At 46.8% G+C, this 24,980-nt stretch overlaps 1 protein-coding gene across 3 annotated transcripts in view; it reads left to right on the top strand.

Moving 5' to 3' along the window:
• Positions 1–4,128: 4,128 nt before the first annotated feature.
• The window catches only part of LOC142589532 (ATP-binding cassette sub-family C member 2-like), a 125,202-nt gene continuing 104,350 nt past the window's right edge, over positions 4,129–24,980 (top strand). For all 3 annotated transcript variants that reach the window (XM_075700954.1, XM_075700955.1, XM_075700953.1), the window contains exons 1-4: positions 4,129–4,232; positions 5,794–5,940; positions 6,446–6,547; positions 17,336–17,473. In XM_075700954.1, the coding sequence (XP_075557069.1) occupies positions 4,212–4,232; positions 5,794–5,940; positions 6,446–6,547; positions 17,336–17,473 (408 nt within the window). In that variant the 5' untranslated portion in view covers positions 4,129–4,211. The remainder of the gene's footprint in view (positions 4,233–5,793; positions 5,941–6,445; positions 6,548–17,335; positions 17,474–24,980) is intronic.

Genomic DNA, 24,980 nt, shown 5'->3' with positions numbered 1-24,980 from the left:
ATCTCCATCCGAAATAGAGGACATCATTGCCTCTACCCTGCGGGACAAAACTAGAGAAGTCAGCATACCGAGGCACAGGTCATCGGTCGACATACAATATGAGGCCCTTCGTGCGATCCGTCGCCGCGCGGAACGGCGATACAGAAGAACAAAGTCACCGTCCGATCTTTCGAGCAGTCGCCGAGCTCAACGACATGTTCTTCGACATCTGGAGAAGCTTGACAGACAGCGTTGGAGGGCTTTCTGTGGATCCCTAGATCCAAGACAGCCTCTATCTAAGATATGGCGGGCCATACGAAGTCTCCAGGCAACTCCACAACAAAGACACCCATTCCATGCGGTGGCTCTACATCAACACCGGACCGAATTGGAGGTAGCAGAGGACTACTGTAAACTGATTGTGGACGCATCTAATGCAGTGACTTCATCCCTTGTCACCATCGCACCCCCGTCACCTGATGAGCGGCTCGAAGTACCGTTTACGATGCAAGAGCTTGACGCTGCGCTTTCAGTTTCTCGACGCTCCTCGGCACCAGGACCAGACGGAATCACGTACGCTGCACTCTGCCATCTTGGCACCGAATCACGACGTCTTCTCCTATCTTTTTATAATGCGACGTGGGAGAAAGGAAATGTTCCAGATGGTTGGAAATGCAGTCGCGTTGTAGCGCTGCTTAAACCGGGAAAGTGCCCCAACGAGCTTTCCTCCTACAGACCGATCGCCTTAGCCAGTTGCGTCGGCAAAGTAATGGAAAGAATGGTTTTGTCAAGACTGGAATGGTATCTAGAGAGAAATAATTGCTTTCCTGATTTTATGCACGGATTTAGAAGAGGCCGTTCTTCGATTGACGGAGTTATCGATTTGGTCTCCACTGTTGAACAGGAAAGAAGTCGACGTCGGTTAGTTGGAGCTGTCTTTCTGGATATTAAGGGTGCATACGACAATGTACTCCATTATGCAATCCTTGATGCACTGGAAGATTTAGACATCGGTGGCCGACTATATACATGGGTTGTTAGCTACCTCAGTGGCCGCACGGTGTATATGTCGACAAGTGATGGCGACACCGGACAGTACCATATACATCGAGGTGTTCCACAAGGGGGAGTTCTCAGTCCAACTCTTTTCAATGTTGCATTGATTGGCCTTGCATCCGAACTTCCTAGCACGGTAAAGATTAGCACATATGCCGACGACATATGCATATGGGCATCTGGAGCCACCCGTCCCCAAATGCGTGCTAGGCTTCAACGTGCAGTGACAATCGCAGCTAAGTATCTTCGGCGTCAAGGCCTCCGACTCTCAACTGAAAAATGTTCTGTGATTACGTTCACGCGAAAACGAATGAGCATGTATCCGATCATTGTTGACGGCGTAGCGATACCTACGGTTACACACCACAGATTCCTTGGCTTAGTCATAGACCGGGGATTATCTTGGTCAAGACACGTCGCCGCACTGAAGTCAAAGCTGAAGAGTTTTGTTCACGTCCTTCGCGTCGTGGCAGCAACAAGATGGGGCCCCTCGGAGTCGTCATTACTCCAATTGTACCGAGCACTATTCGTAGGGTATATACGGTACAGCATGCCGGCGCTCTCAAGCATGGGACTTAGTTGTGTGCGCGCGCTGGAGAGCATTCAAGCTCAAGCATTACGCACATGTTTGGGCCTCCCACGATGCACGTCAACCAATGGAACAATAGCGGAAGCTCGTGCTTGTCCTATTCGGGTGTACTTGCTCTGCGAGCCTCTTCGAATGTACCTCCGCGTGTTGACCCGACACAGGCACCATCCTCTGTCATCGCTCCCTACCACACACCCAGATTCCAGCTTTTCAACGACTATAACGCGGCATCAGAGTGTTTTGCCGACAAGATTCTCTCCCGACTGTATTCCGAGAACACCCCCGTGGGTTCTGCCTAAACCTGTCGTTACATTGCAGATCCCTGGAATTACTAAAAAGTCTTTCGTTCCATCTATTGGCCTCAGGCAACTCACCCTGTTGCACATTTCTACAGAGTACGGAGATACTGTACATGTGTATACCGATGGCTCTGTCACACCATATGCCTCCACTGCGGCCTTCGTCATTCCACATATGATCATCGCTCGCCGGTTTAAACTAGACCATAGCTCAACATCAACTGCCGCAGAACTTGTTGCTATCCGGGAAGCACTTCGATTTCTCTCCGAGGAGCGTCCTCGCGCATGGACGATATTCTGCGATTGCAAGCCAGCTCTGCAAACGATTGACTGTGTCCTCAGACGGGGCCCGTATTATTCTATGGCTATAGAAATTACAGAGTATCTCGACCACGCAACAAGAAATGGCCACAATGTCACCTTTCAGTGGATACCATCACACTGTGGCGTGATAGGGAACGAACAGGCAGACGCTGAAGCATCTTTAGCTCGGGCCCCCCTCCGACGTGGCCTATTCAAATAGTACATGTAAAATGCAGAAACGCTTTTCTGAGATAACCTCTGGATCGCTTTTAATGAAATTCGTTGCATTTGAGAGAGAAAGTTAAATTGTAGTGTCCATTGGAAGCGGAATTTCGATTTAGGGCCTGAATTTGGTTTAAAATATTTCGAAAAATTTGAAAGTTCGTAAAAGATAGGAGCGTGACGTTTACAAACTAACAGTTCTGCATCAAGAACAGATATGGCGGTTCTGTCAACGGCATCGATTATAGCAGTCAAAGCGGACAAATTTGGCATGTCAATTTGTATCTTGCGTGAATTGGTTACGTTGTACAAGGGTTCTGCAAAAGCCGTGTTTCCATAATACTAAATTTTTTAGATTCAGGTGTAACATAACAATTTTGTCCTCTGTAGATGTGCTATTAGATGAAATTCACAGAATTGTGATGTCATTTCTCATTGTTTAGTTACAGAGTTTTAAACTTGATAGTTTCGTTTTCTGAAAGTTAGCGATTTTGGCCAATCTTTAATAAAAAAATTGAGGACCTAAATGAAAAATTCGAAAGCAAAAGTCACTAGAACCCCCCCTCCCGCCCGCCCCCATGTTTTTCTTTTAAATGCAACACACTTCGTGAATTTGGTGCAGTGCTTGCGGAGAAAAACGAATTGCCCTTCTGCCTGTATTTAGGTAGGAGCATCCGAGCTAAAGCTTCCTCTTAAGGGGGATGCCGAGGTGCAACGTAAGCCGCCCCCTCCCCCCGAGCGAAATTTCTGTCGACGCCACTGCGCCAGCACCGTGTATATATTTCCCATGAAATCTAGCGAGAACATTTGGAGACTGTTGTCCTTCCTAAGACGTGGTACTCGCGCTCGCCTAGCAAGTAATTCTGAAGGTAGGGCTATGCGGGATTTCCATAACACGATAACTGGCTTTCGCACTTTTGATGAAGCCGGCGTGGTTTTGAGCACGTTACCAATACCTCACTGACATCGCTTCGATGGAACCTGACGCTGCGCAATGTAAAATACGCGCAGCTGTGAATGAGTTGGTTCGTTCCACCGAGAGGGTCACGGGCAAAGCAGCTGTGATATAATGTCGATATCCGCAATTCGTCTGTGGCCTATAGAAAGAGGAATCCCGCCGTGAGCGGCTGCCGCTTAATCCGGCTATGTGGTACTCCCTGAGCGGGGTGCAGTTTTGCGTATTGTGCCACAGAGGACACAAACTTACCTACTGCGAAGAAATTAGGAAATTAAAAGAATTCTGGGGTTTGCCAAAACTCCAATCTGATTATGAGGTACGCGATAGGAGATGGCTCCGGATTATTATCCACCACCTGGCACTACTTCAGGTGCACCCAATGCGTGGCATACACGAGCGTTGTTTGCATTGTTCGAAAAGCGGCCGCCGCGGCGGGGACTCGAAGCCGCGACTTCGAGCTCAGCAGCCCGACGCCATAACCGCTAAGCTTCACCGCGGCGAGTAAATTAAGAAAGATTAAGCAATAACAAGTAAAGAATTCGCGCGGGATAAAGGCAGGAAATGACCTTATTATGTTCTTCAGAGTCATACCGCAGCTGTGCGCAGCTGTTCAACTGGATCGTTCAGCCAGACCTGGCGAGACATGGCTGTTGCCAAGTGCCGTTAACCAGTCGGTGTTGTTTTCGTTCTTTTTCCCATTTTAGTCTGTTTCAGGCCACACGTCGTCGGACCGAAATTGTGCTGGCCTCTTTCCTGTTTGTGTAGGCTTAGTGCGTTTCAGCGAGCGCTTCGCAACGAGTCGCTCATGGATGATGACGTCCTGGAGGTGAGTGCGAGATATTGCGATGAGGTGATCCTTTAGGAATATTTTTCGACGGTAGCATCTCTGAGTTTGTCACTCGGTGGTGAGCGTTCTCCGAAAGGCTTACTGGCCTTATCTGCCGTGTTTTTAGAGATTAATTTCATTCGCCTTCACATGCAAGGGTGCGGGTTTGATCCCAGCCGCGGCATTTCGAAGGCGGCGAATTCCAGAAAGGCCCATGCACTGTGCATTGGGTGCGCGTCAGAGAAGCCCAGCTAGTCGGAATTCATCCAGAGTCCCCCAATTCAGGGTGCGTCATAACAGGTTGTGACAATGAAACGTGAAAACGCTCACCTTTATTTTTTTACCTGCACTATTGGCTCGCGCGACACCGTATGGCCACTGTTGCAGAGACGGGCCAGGCGACGGGAAAGACATTAAGCCACAAATTGAATTGGGCGAAAACAGAAATCACCATATTTAGCGTAGCTGGCTGGCTTGGCTGTCGCATGCGCAAAAGTGGTAGTTTAAGTAGAAGGCAAAAGCAAAGAAAGAATATTATGCCTTTTGTTGTCGAAATATCATACTGTTCACTCCTTTCGAGTGGTAATCTCTCTTCGAAAGTAAGAAGAAGATGCAAATTTAAACTTTATTAGCGCTTGTTATTCACTTTCAGTTTCTGATTGCAGGGCAGCTTTTGTGCTTAATTTACGCGAGACCACCTTTGGGGAAACTCACAATGCCGATGGCTGAGCGGTCTCCACTAGCTCCAACTTCGTTTATGTCATCTAGTAAATAGCGAATCGTGCAATGTTTTTTTTCGCTTTCGAAGTGGAGTCGTTGTTTTGTCTTCTCTGTCGACAATCACGATGGTACACAGTGAATTCGATCAAATGAGATTGGGACAGAGTTAGCGATCTCATTGTGCTCGTACTGCTTCCGAAATAGGTCCGTACCCAACAGCATTTTGAGAAGTTGCGTTGCACACGTTGCCTGGCACGGCATAACTTGCAAAGTGCGGAACTCGTCGGCCTTTGTTCCACCGCCCAACTCCTCTAGCATGTGCATTAGTGCGGTAGCCTTTCTTGACCTGTAATGGTGTCATGTGCCACGGCTGTACATTTCATGGAAATTTTAGCTTTCGGTGGATTGCAGTGACGCATACTTAAAGTTTGTTCACGTTCTATTACATTCTCATTGATAGCTATTAAAGTACGTGCCACTTTGAAACCATTCGAAGAATGACGTTCTTGCTGCAAGTAAAAATAAAAAGCCGCTAACTGCCGTGTTCCATGATAAAAGCTTTTCAGCTTACTAGGAACTAATGTGTTGCTGTGTTTAGCATTGGCGTAATTTGGTACAGCCTCAAAGGACTAGTTGCAGGGTGGTTCGTATGGTGTTTCCCCCAGCGAAGTCTCTCCTATAGTTTGGACATTGATTTCTTGCGTTAAAATTAATCAGTCAATTAAAAATTTCACCTGATTGATTGAATGACTTATAACAGCATATTTATTTCTTTAATGTTTTTTTCGACTTTTTTTCCACATCCATGTTTCTTTTTCCCCGTCGTCGTCAACATCGGCAGACTTCGGCTCTCGTGGTTCAAGCTTCTTGGCTCCTCAAGTGGGCTTTCTTCGCATGCTCCTCCCTCTCAATCGTCGAGCTGCTGCAGAGGCCCAACTTGGCACCCAGGCGACCAGTGTGCTTCACACTTTACGACTTGGGCTATCTGGTGAGACGTGGAACAGGAGCGCACTGGGAGCTCGCATTCACTCCGGTATGATCTGCTCACGATAAATAGCTGGCAGTAATACAAACGTCGACGTAAGTTCGTTTTAACTACTGTAGAAGCTTTTACGCCCTCGTGTAGCTGGATTGACCTTTCACTTCGAGTATCGTTGCGCATGTTTTAAAAAGAGACTCTGTTGGGCATTGCAACCGACTGTCAACATGTGTCACTACGCTCGCCGTGCCAAAACGCGCGACGAATGAATGAGTTAGAGCGAATTAGGTGAACATTTGATAGCAACACAGTTCAAGATGACTCTTGTAGTACCTGCATGGGACGGGCATGCGTGCTTGTGCCTAATTTCATTTCCCTCTTATGCCTCGTGGGAGCGGAGTATCGATAGAGAAAGAGGGGGGGGGGGAGGCGCGTTAACGTCAGTCGCACTTTTCTGTGCTTCGTTCCTCCGGCCACGCGTGACTCATTGCATGTGTGCTGCTGTTCATTTCAGGTTTCTAATGGCACAGCAGTTGTTGCGCTCGTCTTCTCCAACGTTTTTCTTTTCAATGGAGCAAAGGAAGCGGCCCCGGAATGTGCCATCGCCATCGCACTTGTGAGTAGAGCAGCGCGCTCTCTTTAAAATACGCATGCTGCACGCTGTCCGATATGCACAACCAAATAGGCAACATTTAAAATCAATTGAACATATCTAACTTAAAAAATCGAGTAGGCAATTGGTGTTTGGGTATTTCTGAATATTTGCTACCCACATGGCGGATCATTCACGAATACACACAAAAAAAAAAACGAGAAAAGAAATTATGAAGGCAGTAGGCTTCAGCGATTCCTTCAGCTTTGGACTCATTTACTGAGACAGGAGCATTATCCCAGAGCTTACCTAACCAAAAGGCAAGTAAATATTTCGCGGCGGAGAAGCGCAAAACATCGCCACCACCCGTGACCGCATCTAAACTTCGCGCCGCCGCCAAGCTCTCGCGCGATAGCACGTGCGCCTCAAGGATCTCGTCGGCGTCGCCATCTAATGGACCAACTGGAAGCTTTACGAGGCAAGAATGGGAGACACTGGCACGCTCCCGCTCGTGACGCAAGCTGAAGGCTGTGGAAGGCCTGTGGCAAAATGGAAACCAGGCTGCCCACACGTGCTCTGCTCGCTCGACCTGTGCGACGTGACGCGCGTACCAGTCGTCCCAGATAATTGTGGGGCTTTGGCAAAGGGAAACATGCGTGCGATATAAAAAAAAAGAAGGAATAAATAAACACCGAGTTGGAGTCGATGAAAGACAATACCTTTCTGGGCAAGTTAGAGGCGAGAATGGAGTGTAATAACAATGTAATCTATTTAAGAGCCGCGCAAGAGTGACAACTTTTGATCGACGCCCACTAGAGGTGGAATCACCCGCAGGGACGTCTGCATAAGCAGGTGTTCGGTGTGTAGCGACACCACGTACCCAAGCACACGAGGTTTGGACCCTCCCGCGTCTAACCGTGCGCGGCTTAGCCGTGTCCGGGGAAAAGGGGATCCTGGGGGTTGATCCGATGCCGAGTGTTCGGACCTTTAAAGCCCCTCGGCCTCGGCTTCTCGGCTTTGGCCTCGGCTTCACGTAGACGGCAGCCCCGCACTGACCCATCCAGGGTAAATCGGTAATTGCCTTTTCCTGGCTCTCTCTCCCTCCAATCTTCATCTTTTTCTCACTTTCCATCTTTCCTGTCTTCTACTGGCTTCCCCTTACTTCCAATTTTTCCAAGCAGCAAGGGCTAACCTTGTGGGAATAGCAAACGTGGGTTATTTCATCTTTGGTTATAGTGATGACGTACAGCTGGCGTTTGCAGAACCTGCTTTTACAGTCACTGTAGCGTCCCCTTGTAGGGCTTCGCGGTGGGTGGCTGGCGTTATTGCCGAAAATTACACATCCCTCTATGGCGAGTTCCTTCCTCACCGCCTTTCCTGATCGCCCTCAGAAAAGAGGGCGCACTGAAGATGTATTCCAGTTCTTTGGACGTCAAAGACTGAACTTCCCACGATTCCACGTCATTCACTCGGAAAAATCAGATAAACAAGTACGAACAATCTCCCTAATTCTTGTTTCCAAGTCTTTAATTGAGGCTCTTCGTCCAGGCTACAAGGCATCAAGAATGGCAAGTGTTGGTCTCCTCTTGGGCCTCCATGATCAGAAACAGCACGAAAAGTTGGCTAGTTTTGTGTCATTTTGGGACGTTCAAGTGACACTGACTCCGCACCGCACTATGAACACCACCTGCGGCGTTGTCTCGGACAATGATTTGCTCCAGCTAACACAGGCTGAGCTCTTGGAGGGCTTCAATGAGCAGAATGTTGTCAATGTCAAAAGAATTAAGATGAGGCGGGATGGCAAAGAAATCGAGACCAGTCACCCAATACTCACCTTTGGTTAAAGTGCCCTGACCGAGTCCGACGAGGCTGGGTACATCAAGCTCAGTGTTAGGCCATACGGGCCAAATCTCCTCAGATGTTTCAAATACCAGCGTTTTAGCCACAGTTCGTAGAGCTGCCGAGGGCGCCAAACTTGTGCGAAATGAAGTGCCCATGAACACACCTCTGAATCTTGCGATAACTCTCTCCCTTGTATCAACTGTGATGAGGAGCATGCCGCATACTCGCGGTCGTGCCCATCATGGGAAAAGGGAAAGGAAATAGTAAATAGTAGAATAAAACTAGTAGTAAAAGTAAAAGTAAAAGTAGAATAAAATAGTAGTTTAAAGTAAAGGAAAACATTACTTTCAAGGATGCACGAAGGCGGGTATCCTATCTGCCCAAGAACACTTCTGCCGATGTGACGCGTCCGGGGGCAGCAACACAACAGCTTCCGGCGGCTGACCGGCCTACATGCAGTAAGTCGGCAATGACGCCATCTGCCCTGCCCCCCCCCCCCCCTGCCCCGCCCCGGCGGTTGCTGGTAGCGCTGCTCCGCCACCCCAGCAAAAGGGGTCATCGACCTCCGGGCATGTGGCCTCAAAGGTCTCGTCCGACGTGTCGAGGCCTTCACGTCAAATACAGCGCTCGGAAGAGCGCGTGTCCAGCGCCTCGCAAGAGGCGATGGACACCACGACCAGCCAGACGGCGCCGTCAGCGCCTGAGCGGCGACACTCTCGTGATCGCTCCGAAAAAGACAAACCTTGGGTCACGACGCCTGGAAAGGGCCCGTGAGCTAATGTTCGTCTCTTAAACACACAGCACCAAACACATTTATCATAATGGAAACACAAATGGTACAATATTATGTTAGAGGACTTCTTCATAACCTTGACGATATTAGAGAACTCCTATACAAACGTAATCAAAAGTTGCTGTGTGTTAAAGAAATACATCTGAAACCTATGAACACTAAATTTCTTCGTAGTTACTTCATCTTCCGAAAGTACCGCGACCAGGCTCATGCCTCTGGCGATGTAGCAATAGTAACTGACAAGACTGTAGCTTGCCGACACGTCGCCCTTCAGACGCACCTTGAGACAGTGTCAGTTCGGGTCATTCTTTTTAATAAATTCATCACTGAATCTTCCATTTATATACCCCCGAACCATCATCTCGAAAAAAACACCTTTTTGTAACCTCATTAGCCAGCTTCCTGAGCCTTGTATACTCGTGGGAGATTTTAATGCTCACAACACGATTTGGGGAGACTCATGATGTGACGCGAGAGGTCAATTCATAGAGAACTTTTCAGTGAACGCCGAAACATGCCTGTTCAGTAAAAATGAACTGACTTATTATAATAAGTTTCACAATTCTCATTCTTCTATATATCTATCTATTGGCTCGGCAGCTCTTATCCCTTACTTAGACTGGAGTGTTAACCAAAAATCCTCTCGGAAGTGACCATTTTCCTGTAATTTTAAACTTAATTGAACAACCTGAATGCCCTCCATATGCGCATCGGTGGAAGCTAGCTTCTTCCGACTGGGACCATTTAAAGTAATCAACCTACCTATCACGACATTTTATCACCGATTTTAGTAGCGATGACGTGGTAGCGTATTTTACCGCTTTTATCATCGAGGCAGCAACAACTTCATTCCACAATCAAGCGGTAGCTCACCCAATAAAGACGAGTTCCGTGGTGGAATAAAGAGTGCAAGGAGGCGCGGAAAAAACAAAATAAAGCGTGGGGCATACTGCGCCGACCCCCAACTGCAGAAAATTTGATACAATTTAAAAAAAACATTAAACCACAGAGAAGGCGAACGCGACGGCAAGCTAAGAAGACAAGCTAGGAGAGGTTCTTGTCCGGCATTAACTGATACATAGGAGGCAAAAGTATGAACCGGGCTAAGGAGACTTAAGGGACAACAAAGCCATCCATTACCTGTGGTTGATAAAGAAGGAAGCAAGTTGGAAGACCAGGCCGACGTTCTCGACGAACACTCCAAGCGCGTGTCTAGCTCCACTCACTATTCGGAGAACTTTTTGAAACATAAAGCAATAGTAGAACTTAAGCCACTGAATCGGAAATGTATCCCAAAGGATACTTATAACCGTCCTTTTACCATTGGCGAACTTAAAGCTACCTTATCAGCATGTCAGAGCTCTGCACCGGGCCCCGATACAATCATGTACGATATGCTTAAGCACCTGCACTCCGACACACAAATCACGCTACTCACACTTTTCAATACTATGTGGTCTACTGGGTATCTTCCATCTAGCTGGAAAGAAGCTATTGTGATCCCTGTTTTGAAGCACGGTAAAGATAGTTCATTGCTCACCAGCTACCGTCCTATAGCGCTTACGAGCTGCCTTTGTAAGCTTTTTGAGAAAATGATCAACCACACTGTCGTAGATTTCCTAGAGTCCAGCAAAATGTTGGCCCATTTCAATGTGGCTTTAGGGGAGGGCGATCTACAACCAACCATCTCGTGCGCATCGAAGCAAGCATTAGCGATGCTTTCGTACATAAACAATCCTTCTTATCTGTGGAAAACAGGGGGAAGGCGGGGAGGAGCAAAAGAATAACAAGGTGAAAGCAAGAGCCAGAGAGAGAGAGAAAAAAACATTTATTGAATTATAAAATGGAATTCTCGCGGATCGAGGTCTTCTCTTCTTCATGCTGTCTTCTCGTCGAAGGGAAGCCTCTTCAGCACGGGTGGTCCCTCAGTCCAGGGCTCCACTGAGTTTGGCCGCGTCCCTAGCGTGCTCCACCATCCTTCTTTGGACGGCGAGTTCGCAGCTGACGAGCCGGCTCTCCCAATGCTCCGCACTCGGGGGTTTATGATCGCGGAATGCGTCGTTTCGTTCGCACTCCCAAGTTATGTGATAGAGTGTGGGTGTAGCCCCGCACCAGGGGAAGGTGTCCCTATAATGCGTTGGGAACATCTTGTTGAATATGAAAAGGTTGGGGAAGGTGTTTGTCTGGAGCCTACGCCAGCCCGTTGCTTCCTCCTTCGTCAGCGCTTGATGGGGCGGTGGGGACTTGAATCTAGTCCCCCTGTAGTGTTGCAGTAATTCCGAATAACTGTCACTGAGGATCCCGGCGTAACTAGCGCGGTACTCCTGCTGCTGCCCAGCCCGGAATCTATTAGCTCGAGCTAGACCGTCCGCCGCCTCGTTACCCCTTATGCCCTCGTGTCCAGGTATCCAGATCAGATGGCGGAAGCACAGCGGAAAGCGCAAATGAGAAGACTAACGGGGACCTACACGGGGCGAAACCTGATCGGTAGGCTGGGCTTCGAAATAGGAGACGTCGACCGGTACGAGGACGTACCGGCGGGAATTAGGAAAACCTTTAATGTAAAGCCTATACCGAAGAACATGGATCCCAGGCTCCACGAAGGCAGAAGGAAAGCTAGGGCCGAATACATAGAAAAGACAGTGGCTAGAGAAGAGAACACTCTCTTCACGGACGCGAGCATAAGTTTAATAGGAAGCGAGGCAAAGGCCATCGCGGTAGTAATGAACAAGGAGGAAAAGCTTGTCTCGTGCGTCTCGGCCGAGATACGGAGCGTAGCTGAAGCCGAGGAAATCGCCGTGGCGGTGGCGGCGATGCAAGGATATAGGGAGAATACATCGCTAAATATTCTCACAGACTCGAAAGAGACTTGTCGCAACTACATGAGGGGCAGAATATGCAAAACTGCCCTTAGGATCCTCAGAGGGGGTAACCCCTCGGAGGAGGCGAAAATCAAGCAAGAGCCAACATTTCGACAAGTGGACTTGTCTTGAAGAACACAAGTCCACTTGTCGAAAAGTTGGCTCCTGCTTTCACCTTGTTCTCGTTTTTCTCCCCTTCTTATCCGTGTTTCTTGGCGTAGAAAGGGTGTTAACTTGGCGGTACGGAATTCTGCGCGACCTGTCGGCGCTGGGCATCCGCGGTAACATATTAAATATTTTAGAAAGCTGCCTAAACAACCATACAATTTGGGTGAAAATAGGTAATGAACTGTCGTGTACATTCACACAGGAAACTGGGGTACCCCCCACCCCAGGCTGTCCTACTCAATTGCACGCTCTTTGTCGTTAAGATGAACACGCTTCATACATCATTATCACCAGCTATTTTTTATTCCGTCTACGTCGACGACATACAAATAGGTTTCGAATTCTGTAACTTTACAGTGTGTGAAATACAGGTACAGCAGGACCTAAACCAGGTATCCAAGTGGGCAGAAAAAATTAATTTAAAGTCAACCCCCAGAAAAGTTATTGTGTTCTCTTTACAAGAAAGAGAGGCCTGGTTCCAGATCCTTTTGTAGGACTGTGCGGACCACAAATACCTGTCAACAAAGAGCACAAATTTCTAAGTGTTATACTTGACTCCCAGGCTTACTTTCATCCCACACATAAAATGTCATAAAGTAAAATGTCTAAAAACAATGAACTTACCAAAAATCGTATCCCGTACAACAAGGGGTAGCGACAGGAACTTTTTATTGAATCTTTACAGGAGCCTAATTCGATCACAATTGGACTATGGTATGCCGCCCAGAGCGCGCTAAACATGTTAGACTCTGTCCGCCATCTAGGTATCCACCTGGCCAATGGCGCATTTAGAACAAGCCCTGTCGAAGTCTGTGCGTAGAGTCAGCGAGTGGTCACTCCATTTTCAGAGCATACACCAGCTTCACCTATTTTCTGAAAGTGTACTCTAATAAGGAATATCCGTGTTGCACAACCGTTAACGACTTCACGCGTTCTACAATTTTTCGTAATAGACCCTCTATGACACTACCTTTCTCACTGCGTGTGAGAGAACTCGGCGAAGAAATGGATGTCCCAATTCCCCAAAATCACCTATAATGCTTCCAGCGAAGCTATTACCGCGCATGGGAATGGCAGATGATTGAATGTGACGTATCCTTTGTAGAGATAACAAAGCACACTCCTGAGCTTGATAGCGCTATGAATTTCTGTGAATTTCAATCGAAGTACTCTTGCTCCGAATTCTACACCGACGCATCAAAGTCGCATGCTGGCGTGTCTTATGCGGCTGTTGGTCCCTCTTTCTCTGAATCAGGTGCATTATACCCCCATTCAAGTATCTTTACTTCAGAAGCCTATGCCGTACTGTCTGCGGTTAAACACATAAAGAAATTAAAGCTAGAGAAAGCAACAATATTCGCGGACTCGTTAAGTGTTGTAAAAGCACTTTGATTGAGCTTTACTCTTACGTGTGCAATAATTATTAATATTGCAGACATGTGACAATATGCCGGGTTCCTGACCATAGATGCATCGAGGGTAATGTGCTAGCAGACGAAATGGTCACATCAATCACATCGCAAGCTATTAATCCCACTGCTCCTATTTCTACCACAGATATCAAGCCTTTTTTTCGAACAAAACTGCGAAACCACTGGCAACGCTTGTGGGACATTGAAAGAAATAATAAGCTCCCCTTGAGTAAGCCAAACTTAGGTTTCTGGCCCTCTGTTCCAAAACACGAAGAACTGATGTCCTATTCTGCCGACTCAGAATAGGACACACATATGGCACTCACAATTTTCTATTGACTGGCAATGAACCTCTAACCTGTGGTAAATGTGGTGAGAGGCTCACCGTCCTCCACGTCCTCATGGAGTGTCGGGAAGCCGAAAGAGAGAGAAGAAAACATTTTCCTCTAGCATACCGCTCTTGCGTCCCTCTCTATCCCGCTAATGTTTCTTGGTAAAGAACCCCTTTTTATCACCAAAGCTGTCCTAGATTTCTTGAACGACATGGTCTTGCATGTTAATAGCTAAATAGTATCGTAGCGTATCCTCTCTCTAGAGGATGCAGCTGTGGTTGTAGTCCTTGTATAGTACACGACATCATGTCCTTGCGCTTCAAGGGCTCTGTTAAGGCAGTAGTTCTTTTTGGAATTTTGAGCATGTGACCAATTTTACTACATAATTATTTCACGATGAATATTTCGTGTACTTGGCACACCTCATAGTCATTGCCATAGTTTTATTACATGTAGCTCTTACGCACTTTACAGCGACCGTCTTTTAGGCCCCTTTACAGCCCTGTTACATCCATTCCTCGTAATTTATTGCTTCACTTTGAACTCATTACCATAGGCCTGGCGCTCTTTGGTCATACTTGGCCCTTGCGCCACAAAAGACTATATTCATCCTCACAGAGGTGGAATCACCTTCCGTATTTTTGTCGACAGCAATCATCAACATCATCATCACCATTTTCATTGTCATTATGACCACCACCATTATCATGACAATCGCAATCATCATCGTCGTCTATGAAAATCACCATCGTCAAAGCCGAGGGTATTCACGTACCCAGCGGCGCCGCTGGCGCATGCTCTAGTGCTGGTACATACACAATGTCCCCGGTGCCAGTTATATATAGACTGTACTCTTTTCTGGATTGGAACATGAAACAGGCTAGGATAGGAATAACTTTATTTACAATGCCGGCAACCGACGGTTTAACGCGTCGCGACATTGGCCAAGCGTCCACCCGGGGTTAAGGCTAAACCCCATGAGCGCGATTTTGTGCGCGACAACGACGTCTTCGAGCGATGGGCCGGTCGGGCCGTCGCTTGAACAGACCGCTCGGTCTTGTCGCGCGATCGCTCGGTTCTGATAATCTAGAATTCGTCGCTCGAAGTGCTATGAGCGACTAGCCAATAGTAGGCAGCCGGAACGGGATGTACATTAGTGACGTACTACCGGTTCGCGCAAGTGCGCGCTTCTCAGTATACAAACGGAACGAGCAAACTACCAAATTTTGATATGTAAACAAAATAAACCTATTGCAAGACCTTCAGAAATACTTTATGTTGCTTTGTACAGCCAAACAAATCAACCTAAATAATTATAGCAAGTGCCACGCCAAGTTTGACTCTAACTCGATTCCCTAATACCGGCAACACTTGAGAGCTGCCGCGCGAAGCGGTCACCCGCTTGGAGTTTGATTTCTGGGCGGCGAGCGAACTCGACAGCCGTCTCCATCGCGTCGCTTGTCGTTGTCGCGCAAAATATCGCTTGCATGGGGTTTATACTTTATGCCCTACTCTGCACTACCCCAGTTCGGCCCGTTTGTGGTGGGTCGTGAGGCTTTTGCTTTTTGAGCGCACCCCGGGCCTGCTTGACGGCCCATAGTTGAGCGTCCTTGTCAATAGACTGCACTGCACTTTGAAGTTCGGGTGAGTATGTCCTGAAGGTAGCTTCGATCGGGAACCTGGCACAGTTCCGCATGATGTGCCATTGGTCCGCCGGACCCACTGCACAAACACCGCACACACCACTTGGATAGAGGTCTGGGTGAAGCACGTGTAGTATTGTCGGGACGAGGAGTCACCCGGTCTGTATCTGCCTTAGGATGACGGCCTCCTCCCGACTGAGTGCCGGGTGGGGAGGCGGCATTGTCCGTCGAGCTAAGCGGTAACACTTAGTAACTTCGCCATAACTGGTCACTCGGTCCTTGGTTTCGACCCACCACACGGAACGGTCACTCTCGGGGGCGCGGAGGGTAAGCGCTCGCGCCGCCGAATGGGCCGTCTCGTTGTGGTTCGGTGAGGAGGCACACTTGCCGGCGTGCGCCGGGAACCACTTGAAACGGATGGCGCTGCCGCGGTCTTTGAGCTCGAGCTAGACGATGATGGCAGCCGGCGGCGCGCATACTCGCCCCTTGGCAAAGCGGCGCACGGTGTTCCTCGAGTCGCTGTGCGACACTCGGCCCAGGAGATCGCCAGAGCGATGGCAACCTCCTCGGCGTCTGTGGCGTCCGTGCAACGCACGCTCGCTGCCGCCGTCGTGCTGCAGGTATCCGCCGCCACGACTAGCAACGACCACAGTCACGAATCCTTCCAGCTTGTATTCCGCTGCGCCGACGCACCGAGCATGCTGGTCTTGGGCGTGCGCGATGCGCATGCGCGAACAAAGAAAAAGAAAGAAGGAGAGGCGCGTGATTGGCTGCGCCAATAGTGATGTCGTTGCTCTGCGTCGCAGCGAGCGAGCGCGCAGCAGTTTTTCTCCGCCTCCAAAAATGGGAAGGGCACGCGTCAAACGTACTCATGAGGAGCAGGCAGCTTTCGGTCAGCAACGCCGCGAGCACAACCGGGAACGAGCTCGTCTACGCCGTGCCGATGCTGCAGCGCGGTCACAAGAACAGACTTGTGCAGGCGAGCGCAAGCCGCAACTGCGTACCGAGGATCCGGCAGCGTACCACCAAGCCGTCGTTTAATGAACCGTCGAGCTTCGCTGGTTAACCATCTGTATGGACTGCTTGGGCGCCGATTTTTTACTGAAATGGCCCGAAACGAGGCGAGGCAGGACCCTACCTAGCTGCAAACTGCCTGGCATAAGCCAAAGAATGCTTTGCAACATCACCCACTTATTATTTTATATAATTAGTACTTAGTTTGCTACGGCAGGCTATGAACTTGCTTTTCTGCCTAATAAGAAATTTGAATGATCAAAGTCAGCCCAGCATATATGATACCATGAGGAAATGAAGAAGCAGCGCTGTGTCTGCATCTTCTCTGTCGTCCTGCATGCTCCATTTGCGCTATACCTCACGTTATGCAATACGAACTAGCTCACCAGTCAGTTCTTTTGAATACATGATGCGCTGAGCTTAACACAAGTGGTCCACGTTGGCACGCTAGTATGCTTTTAGTAACGCAGTTGTAGCGCAAGGGCCCCGTTGACAGGATGAGAACTATACACAACATGCCCATGACCAGGCTCTTTACATCTAATTTTCCTGTGCCTTCGCGCTGAAACCGCACTGAATTCTGAAGCTAATCTTACTATCTAGCACGTGGCTCTGTATAGGAGAAAAAAATTAATCCTCGTAACAAATTTTGTATGACTTTGCTATTACAGAAAAGTTGCATCTTAATGAGACAAATGTGCTGCGAGCTGATCTGGCACATGTTTTTTTTTTCTTTTGCGTTGACAGGTGTGGCTCACAATCAGCGCTGTCACGCAGCGTTGCAAAGGCATGAGTGCCTCCAATTTTCTTTGTGCATTGCACTCAATTTACTTCGTCACCTCATTGAACGACTTCTTGTTTAGGAAAGACCTGATGTTTGCTCAAGTGAGTGGCATTTCCCGCTTTTGCGTCTACCTAAACGTACACTATCGGGCACACGTTTAGAAAGAAGAAAGCACAGCTCCGCAACGTGCAAGTGCTCTAAGTAAGCACGCCGGGGCTGCAAAGAAACAAAAAAGAACTACACAAACTCTAAGAACTGTCTACTAAAGCGTAAGCACTGCTTGCTCCGCTGTGTCTTCGATTTTGCTTAGTTTTGCTTACTTGCCTTTCCGAGCTTATGCGCGCCTACCCTGGCCTTTCCGGTGGCAAAGAATGCTTGGGCTTCAGTAGACAATTTCACAGATTTTCTTGCCACATTGAACCGCTTCAATAAAATCGTACCAATTGAGCCGGAATGCCAGGAACGAGCGCGCCTCGACGGAGCACAGCGGCCGCAGTTTCGCCTGAGGCATTGCGTGAAGGAAGAGTGCATCGACACGATGCCATAGAGAAAGGAATTCAACAAGAGGGGGCACTAGGCGAAAGCTGGCTACAGGGAACACGTCAGGGCTAGTGTTAATCCCATCCGCTACTGGGTGCGAGCATCGAAAAAAAAATAATGTGAAAGGAAGTAACAGACGTTTTATTTGTTTTTATTCTTTCCCGCTAAAACTAAACAGCTTTTCGCATAGCTGAGCTTATACTTTGCGTCTTATTTTTCTTGCGTCGCCTAGCAACAAGCTAACGGCACGCCAGGCGCAACAGATGCATGCGCCCTGCGCCAGAATTAGGCCACCGAAGCCAGCGAGGACGGTTGCGCGCGCGAAGTTCGCCTGTTCGGCGACCCATTTCTTTTGGATGTAGCGTGTTTGTCGGGCTCCCGGAGTATTCTTGCTTTCCTTCAGCGCTTGGACACGGCACCACTGAACTTTTGGACTACAGCAAGGTGAGATATTTTGTTTGACAGTCTGCGACGCATTTCAAGCAGTTTTAGTTTTTACGGCACGGAACCGAGACTTGTGACGCAGTTAGCGAAAAACAGCTCGGCCGTCCTGGCGTAGTTCATTTGAGTTGACGACTCGTACTGGGAGATGTTGGCGACGCTTTCTGTGTGCCCCAACATTATTATAACTTATTTCGGTAGTTTTTTCGGCACGCTCGCCGCACCCGGCTTTGTGACGCAGTTGGCGAAAAGCACCTCGGCCGTGTGACGCAGCTTCGCGTGTACTGAAACTTACCGGGACAAGTTCTGGCGCTTTCTCTGACCCATAACATTAACGTAACTAATTTCGTTACTTTTTTGGGCTACTTCTTTATGCACAGTGGCCGCGCCCGACGTTGTGACGCAGTTATCGAAAAGCAGCTCGGCTGTGTGACGCACTCAGTTTCGCATGTTCTGAATCTTACTGGGACAAGTTCATGACGCATTCTCTGACCCCCAAAATTATTGTAATTAATTTCGTAACATTGTTGGGATACTCTTGAGGCCTGCTCGCCGCATCTGGGGTTGTGAAGCAGTTAACAAAAGAAAAGCAAGCCTGCCGTGGTGACAGTTTGGCGTGTACTGAATCTTACTGAAACAAGTTTATGGCGCCCTTTCTACGGCGCCGCAACATGTATACTTTCTTTGGTACTCACGTTTGTCGAAGACGCGACGAGCGATTGCCAAGAATGACAAGACTGGAGCGTGTTGGTTGCGCCGGCAGAGCGCGCAAAAGATAACGCCGAGGAGCTCAAAAAACCAAGAACTCGAGAATTCTGTCTTGTGAACGACTGAAAGCAGGCTTTGCACCTACGCATTTATCTTGAGCGTGAGTAAAAGACATTCTGCGAACATCTAGCATGGCCTGGCTGAGAGCAGTGTTGCGTCCACCTCTGTGTATGTCGCGTACTATTGCGTCGGCTGAGGCCATGGCAAGTTGTTTTGGAAACGCGAAGTCGCCCGTGCATTTGTGCTCTTAAATTGCAGGAAGTAATACCCAGGGATGGGGAAATGCTTGGAAATCAGATGTTTTATTCATATGTTACAGCACGATTTGGTATGAGCCGGGTATTTTCGACGCCATGTATGCAAAAGCTAATTGCTTTTGTTTGTAATACCGCCCATTCGTCACTTTAGCACCTGTCCCCTCTACACGCAGTATTCCTATAAGGGCTAAATGCCAAAATGACACATGCTTGTAATTTTCTTTGCTTGTTTTTTTCAGCTTACGCCGTCCGGCGGAGCTTCGTATGGGAACTACTGCTGCTTACTTGGTGCCACCACGTTGGATCAACGCACACAAAGCCCAAAACGAGCCATTTGTATAAAGCAAAATAAAAATTTCCTCATTTACAAGGCGTCTTGAGTCTGCTTTATGAAATTTCACGTGACACAGATTCGATGGAGGCTTGTAAAAATCGTTCGCAATCGTTTTAATTAAATAAACGTTTCCGCACTATGACCACGCGCGATTGAGCAGCAACAGAAAAAAAAAAAGCGCTGAGATAAGACGATCTTATGTTGGCTTCTTGGGCGCCGCCATCTTGGGCTGCTACGCAAACTATTTCTATGTTTTATTAGACGTAAACTCACGTAACATGGTAATGAAACACTGAATGCATTTATACTACTATTCTCATGTTTGCGAATCGACTGTAGCTACGTACACTTCGTCGTTAAAGACAGAAAACAGCAGCGTTAACAGCTCAAGATGGCGGCACCTAAATGCTTCCGTGAAATAGTCTTCGCGCGTGCCAGCTGGCGTTCAAAACGCGTGCGCCCAAAACCGGAAGTCAATGCCTTCCGCTTGGTGCGCTACAGTCAATTCGGCCGCTGGGCTCAATGGGAGTGGCCGTTCTTGTTGGTGATGCCATGTCACCCTCGCGGTCGCTCCCGAAAGCCTGCATTATGCGCGCGTTGCTTGTCCATCTCGCCTGCGCTCTGACTGTGCCTCGGTGAGGCCCAATAAAAACGCGCCAAGCGTCTCCACCCGCTCGCTTGCCCGCGAGGTGTTCAGATGGCCCACCCTCAAATTTTGTTCGCCTACCTCCAGATTTCAACTTTGCCCATGCCCTAATATAACTTGGCTCATCCCCAAATTTGGGTAGACTTATCATCAAATTTAGATTGGCCCGCCCCCAAATTTCAAGTTTGCCTACCGCCCAGATTTCCAGTTGGCTCACCCCCAAATTTTCGTGCCACTGCTCGCGCATTCGTCGTCGTCGTCTTCCACAGCTGGCTGGCTCTATCTTGAAAGCGATCGTCTTACGCGAAGGAAGGATGGACGGACAGTTTTCCCGTTGGGCAACTATAGAAATGCTTCAGCATTTAAAAATTCGCAGCAGTTCGTTGCCAATGGTTGGCTTGCAAGTGTACAAGGCGCCCTCGGAATTAAGGATAGCTGCTGCGAAGAGGAAAACAAGCGCTGTCACGCATTCGTACGTTCACTTCGCTGTGTTTTATTTTTTCTTTACCAACGAGGCTCTAAGTAGTGATCAATAACTTTACGCATTTATATAGTATGACTGACAGTTTGTAGCACCTCAAATTGCGATAACAGAACATGGCATGTTTGTTACTGCAGTAAATTGGAAGTGATCCCAGTAATCGAGAATACTATAAGTATACCGTAAGTAGAGATCCGTAGAGAGAGAGAGAGATATGTAAATGAGAGAAATGCAGGGAGGTTAACCAGAGTTAAAGCCTCCGGTTTGCTACCCTGCACTAGGCGAAGATATCCGTAAAGAGCTTTTACTATGATGGCTGTATATGTCTCGGTCAAACGAGCATGATCGCAAAGAAAGCACTGACACTCGAAAGACATAGACGTCTCAGTTATGTCGCGTGCCCCATAACGTTAGTGGACAATTGATAATGACATATTACTGAATGTACATCATTTCTGTAAGAATAACATCGAGAGATAGACAGCAGAAAAGGGAAAGGTTAGGAGGGTGGACCAGAATAAAAGATCCGGCTTGCTACCCTACAATGGGGAAAGGGGTAGGTAAAGAGATGCGAATATATATATAGAGAGAGAATTTAACGGAAGCTTGTGTATTAGACATCACAGGGAAACATTAACGAAATTTCCCATCACTTTCATTATTCTACTTGACGCCCTCATAAAAGGTCAGAGTAGAATAAATAAATGCAGCCATGAAAACAGTTTCGGTGACTGACATGCTGGCTGCCGATGAATGTTTTCACATTGCAAATTCCGAAGTTAGTGTGCTGACAATGCGTAAATAACAGGTTTAGGTTATGCGTCGATGGTGCTGTTACCTGCTGCAAACTGCTTGCTTTGCACACTGTTACGTATAGCATCATTTCAAATGATCCAGACCGTTCAAAACGGTTTCGTAAATACATAGTGCTTGTAGAATTGTGGTGTGCATTTCTGGTCCCGAGTTACACAGTTCATGATTATATTATTTTGTTTTGTTACTTGAGTTTAGGCAAGACCAATCATGAATTTGAGGCCCTATACCAAAATCCTACTTCAAGCAGCCAGCAGTACTTTGTTTTCCTTCTGCATTTCATATGTAATAGAATAAGAAAACTTAGGCCTGACCTTCCAGGTTAAATTTAACTGAATTCTGGGGCTTTACGGGGCAGAAAAAGAAGAAACGATTTTATCATTAGGCACACATAAGTGATGGACTCCGGAATAATTTCCAGGGGTTCTTTAACTTGCATATAAACCTAAGTACGCGACTGTTTTGGCATTTTGCCGTCATCTACGGACATTTCTTATGGCCATTGAATCCAATGGTTTCGCCAACACCATCACATCTCCAACGAGAATCACGGTCCCTTCGTCAAGCATTATTGACTTGTTTGTTGTTAACATAGATATCATGGTAAAATCTTCGGGTACACTGTCTTGTGATCTAAGCGATCATTCTCCTAAAGAAGCGTCAACCTGCGCCAGTTCGAAGCAGACCGGTAACGTTTCGGGCAATTACTGATGCCAAACTACAAACATTCAGGCGACTGATTAGTGAGACACCATGGGCACAGTGTCTCAACTATTGTTCAATTGATTAGGCTTTTATGCGTTCATTGATAAATTTGAAGTGCTTTATTAAGTTTTCCATTAAAAACGAGACAATCACCCCCCAAAATAAAGAAACTATGGGTTTCACCTAGCCTTTAAGAATGTTTAAAAAAAAAAAACGCCTGTACAACAGCTTCCTGGTAACCAGAAATCTTAATGATTAGGTTGTGTTTAAGCAGTTTAACAATAAATTAAATAATGACTTGCGCAAAGCCAAGTGTGACCATCATTCGGAAATTTTCGCTGGAAGCAAGCATAATCCAAAGTTAATTCGGCATACAATAAATGAGGTAATTAGCAATAGAAATGTATCGAATGGCATTGGCGAATTGATTATTGACGGGTAACCAAAATCAGGCGTACTATTAGCCGATTGCTTTAACAATTCTTCACCGAACAAGCAACATCAAAATATAACGAATATACGCGTTCTGTTATTTCAAGTAAAACAACCAGCTCAGTGTTTCTTAGCCCAACAGATCCATCAGAAGTTTTTAGCGTTCTTATGTCTTTAAGAAATATTCTAGCTCTGATGGCCTCACAATTAAACCAATAAAGTTTGCTGCTGACTTTCTTGCACTACCTCTGTGTCATGTCATTAACCTTTCACTCGAATCGTCTGTTGTCCCTGCAAGAAGGAAACTGGGCAAGGTTAGAGTCGTTTTCAAGTCAGGCTCAAAAGATGTCATGAGTAATTATCGCCCCTTCTCTTTTTTACCTCTTTTTTCGAAAGTGCTAGAAAAAATTCTGCTCAAACGTTTGCAGAACTTCTTTCATGCTAATCAGTTAATATCACAATCTCAATTCGGCTTCCGTAAAGGTTTTTCTACAGAATCAGCTTTATTAGGCCAAAAATAAGTTATTTTACAGAATATTGAAAACAAACTGTTAACACTAGAAATCTTAGTGGATTTTAGTAAGGCTTTCGATTGTCTAAACCATCACATTCTCTTACATAAAGGTAAATAAGGATGGAGTCAGGGGAAGGGCACTTCAAATTTTTAGTTCATATCTTAAAGAGCGTGAAAAAATAGTGAACATAGACGGTTTTTGTTCATCCAAACGTTATATTGATTGCGGCGCCCCTCATGGCGGCATATTAGGACCTTTTCTTTTCAATGTCTGCATAAACGATGTGGTATAACAATTTCGACAGAAGCTGATTTTGTAATTTATGCCTACGACGCCTCCATATTTATCTCTGGTCTTTCGGCTATAGAAATAATTTCACAAGCAAACAATACCCTAAACAGCCTTTTAAGTTGGTCTAAACTAAACAATCTAAAAATATATACAACTAAGGTAAAAGCCGTTCTCTGCGCTATAAAGCGTCACATAGGAACTAACTTAACCGTTAACCTAGGTAATAATATTATTGAGGTCGTCAGCCACCACGAAACACTGGGTGTTATATTTAATGAGCACTTTCGATGGACAGAGCACACTAATTACGTGGTCCTAAGTTTATCAAACGCTGTCGGAGCACTTTCCCGGTGTCGTGGCATTATTTCAGTACACATTAAAAAACAGATATATGTTTCATTATTTCAATCACACATTGCATATTATCATCTTGTTTGGGGCATGGCATCACCGATTAATATGAATAGAATTGTGAGCCTGCAAAAGAAAGCGATTCCTATCGTTGCAGACGAAGAGTACTGTACACACTCCAAACGTCTTCTTATTCGGTTGAAAACTCTGCCCGTCAATGTGATGCTACCGCGCATTATTGTTTCTTTATTCACCACTAAAGCCACGCTTCGTACTAACTTCCTTATCACAATATCAGCGCTCAAAGAACGCGTACCAGCAGCCAAGACTCGACAATTAGAAAAGTGGTTTCTTCCCAAAACTCGAACGAATTACGGTCAACAAATGTTAAAGTGTGTAATACCTTACACCCTGAACGCTAATACAACCTTAATTGCTGGCCCCGCAGTCAATAAACGTGCTGTAATGGAACACTTTTTAGACGCAATTGCTTAACCGGTAGCAGATTTATATCATGTAGTTTACATTCGGCGTTGTGCGTTGTTTTGTGTGGATTAGTTTGGAATGATTTTGCAGGCATTGACTAATTTCGATTATTTTTCTCTCTCTCGCTCTCCATTTTTGCAGCAGTTCATTCTTCATAAAATATGTAACTTGAAGGTATACATGTGTGCACTTGAGTTGTGTGTATATATGCCATGCGCTTGTATATATATATATATATATATAATATGGACATATGCGCGCCACTTCTACGGTGTTTGCGCGTGTACGTGTGAATATAACATGTCAGTGTACAATATAGTTTTGTATTGGTGTGTGTATATGTAAATTTCTTTTTACTTATTCTTTACAACTTGGTGTGAGTGGTTTCTTTCTTTTTTTTCTTAGTTTCTCGGCGTTGCTTTCTTTTTTTCTCGTACGGGTGTACGGCGTACACTGCTGTTCGGCCGCTGTCGCCACTGCCTGTAGGGCCCCAGGCCTCGTCAAGCTGCTCAATGTGCAGCTTTTTGTGTGGGTCCATTTTTCCTTGA

The sequence above is a fragment of the Dermacentor variabilis genome, chromosome 8 (assembly GCF_050947875.1).
Source record: "Dermacentor variabilis isolate Ectoservices chromosome 8, ASM5094787v1, whole genome shotgun sequence".
NCBI classification, from domain to species: domain Eukaryota; kingdom Metazoa; phylum Arthropoda; class Arachnida; order Ixodida; family Ixodidae; genus Dermacentor; species Dermacentor variabilis.
This window is presented reverse-complemented; position numbering and strand designations above follow the sequence as displayed.